This window comes from Cynoglossus semilaevis, chromosome 7, assembly GCF_000523025.1.
Source record: "Cynoglossus semilaevis isolate Cse_v1.0 chromosome 7, Cse_v1.0, whole genome shotgun sequence".
NCBI lineage: Eukaryota > Metazoa > Chordata > Actinopteri > Pleuronectiformes > Cynoglossidae > Cynoglossus > Cynoglossus semilaevis.
Genome location: NC_024313.1, coordinates 10928149 through 10930738, shown reverse-complemented (window position 1 = coordinate 10930738; position 2590 = coordinate 10928149). Strand labels below are relative to the sequence as shown.

The following is a 2590-nucleotide window of genomic DNA, read 5'->3' as shown; positions in this document are numbered from 1 at the left end:
GTGTCAGAGAGAGCAGGAGTGGGAGAGGGGTGGGGGGTGTAAATTGTCATGGTTATTTAACCTCCTCTCAGCCTGTACACTGGCAGCCATGTATTTTTGACAGCTGCAGGAACACACAGCAGCAGGTGTGTGTGTGTGTGTCTAATTACAGACCATAATACAGAGCAGCTCTGGGCCGATGTAGGTTCAGTTCTTATCATTAAAATGAACAAAATATTCTAAATAAACTTCCATCCATCAAAATGAATAATAAAGATATTTTCTCATGATTAAAGCCCCAACTATTTTTTTTTCTATCTTCTTGGAGAGAGACCTTGAGGGGCAGACAAAAATAAAATAAAAATATAATTTTTGTCTGACATGATCACTGGATGTTTATTTTAGAATCCAGTCGTGAGTCGGGTTGGACGGTTCTTTTTAGGGTTTGTTTTACTGCAGCAGATTTTTTTTCTAAAGTCATTATAGTCACATCAAACGGAACAAAAACATGAAAACTCCGACCTGGCTTCGATGTGGTTGAAGAGGTCGTGCCACCGTCGGTTGATTTCCTGTAAGGAGCCGTGCACCTGCGTCTGCGTGGCCTCGTCGCTGGCCAACAGCAGCTGCTCCCCCAGGTGCTTCAGGTGACTTTTGTTCTCACTGAACAGGTTAATTTCCTCCATGCAGTCCTGAGGACAAAAAAAAAGAGAAAGTCTTTCATGAAGACATAACTCCTCCAAACACCGAGGCTGCAGGATATTAAAGATCCAGAGGTCGAAGCCTCAGGTCAGTGAATTTCACAGATAATTGTGCTTCAACAACCCCCCGCCCCCCGTGTTTAAAAACAATTACACAATGATCATCACTTGTATTTAATAATTCATATGTGTCTGTAAAGACAGCATGGTAAATACAGCTGAGCTAACTTCAACAACCCACTGAGGAATGCAGCCCCGGATAAAGACGAGGACCAGAACTGTAGACCTCGGGTCATCACTTTTAGGAGTGTTATTTTTTTCAAATTTTGAAACAAATATTTTTTACAATTTAGAAATTAACAAGTTGATGTTTAATTCCCTAATTATCAACTTCCCTAATGAGACATTTTCTTAATCAATTGGAACTCACCACAGCTAAAAGCTATCACAACAAATCTTGTTTAATAAAATGTAATTTATTTAAAAAAAAGGCTCAGCCAATTTTACTGGATTATAATGTGTTTAATAATGTGTTAAGGAGCTCTGAAACACAAAGATAATTTGATAACCTCCCCACCGCCCCTCCATCCTGATTTGACAGCACAAACCATAATTCCTGTTAATGGTCAAACTGATTATCGTGTTCACTAAATGATGCTGCTCTACAAAAGACCCTCAGTCAGTGAAAGGACAACTGTTGTGTGCGAACAAAAGACACGCAGCCGTTCCATTCCAGGCCGCCATCTGTCACGGACCACATCATGTGGTTGGAGTTGCTCATGTTATGAGCTTTAATCGTGTTTACATCAGCGTTGTCCCTGACATGATCCCTACTGTGAGCGTTCCACGCTGTGACACTGGTCTTTAACTCTGACCGTTCTGCAGGATTCAAACAGGTTTAAAACACATGACACCGACTCAAGCTCGGCTGAAAACATCACCGATGTCTGTGTCCATCTACCTTCTTCAGCTTCTCCACCATCTCCTCAATGCTCAGGTCAACGTTGTGGTTCACCTTGTTCTCCATCTGCATCAGCCAATCACAGAACTCCTTGTTCTTGTCGTTGAAGATAGTCCAGGCGCTCAGACGGTCGGCAATTTCCTGCTTTCTCAGCGACACCTGGAAGTTGAAGGGAGGGATGTTAAAACACTTCATCTGATGATAATTACGCTTAATCATGATTAATTGAGAACAATCAAACTTTTTTTTGCTCCCATGTATTGCTGTAACACTAAGAATTTGGCAAAAACTTAGGAACAAAACATGTAACATTTAAACTAAAACAAATACCTAAATGGTATTTTAAGCCTGAAGTGCTTCAGTGAAAGGATAAATAACTAACTGTATTAAAGCAATGATGAGTTGGAAACTGTGGAATTATTGGAAATGCAATTTAGTGTCATTCTGCCTCACAAATAATTACAGTTCCACAACGTCCGTACAAACTGAATTCACACCTTCCACCGTTAACGTCACTGTCAACAACAGATCTGCTGCACCGTCCCAATAAACGAGTGCTGAACCAGATTGATTGTTTTGGCCGCAGCTATAAAACCTGTCATGTTTACAATAGTGCAACAACTGCTTCTCAGTTACAAGTATTGGGTTCTTTCTCTGCCAAATTTACGACTCGCTCGTTGAAAACAACACGGGACAATGACCTCACAGCAGCGGTGCCTGGTTCGTATCCCGGACCCCCGACATAAATCTTTCGTGCCAAACAAACTATCGAGGGTTCTTGAGTTGGGTGGATATAATCAAAGAGAGCAGAGAAGAACTGCAGCTTTAAAAATATATTTTTTTATGGGATATATTTGGTAATATTCCTCTCAAACTAATGGATGATGACGTGAGCGCAAGTTAAAAGATTTGATGAAAAGACAAGGTCAATTTTCCTGATGGCAGAGTAATG

The 2590-nt window shown here is 40.8% G+C and overlaps 1 protein-coding gene across 1 annotated transcript in view; it reads right to left on the bottom strand.

Moving 5' to 3' along the window:
• The window catches only part of syne2a (spectrin repeat containing, nuclear envelope 2a), a 55764-nt gene that overhangs the window by 8813 nt on the left and 44361 nt on the right, over positions 1–2590 (bottom strand). Inside the window, exons 71-72 of the mRNA XM_017033843.2 lie at positions 1639–1797; positions 502–668 (exon numbers count right to left, since the gene is read on the bottom strand). Of these exons, the coding sequence (XP_016889332.2) occupies positions 502–668; positions 1639–1797 (326 nt within the window). The remainder of the gene's footprint in view (positions 1–501; positions 669–1638; positions 1798–2590) is intronic.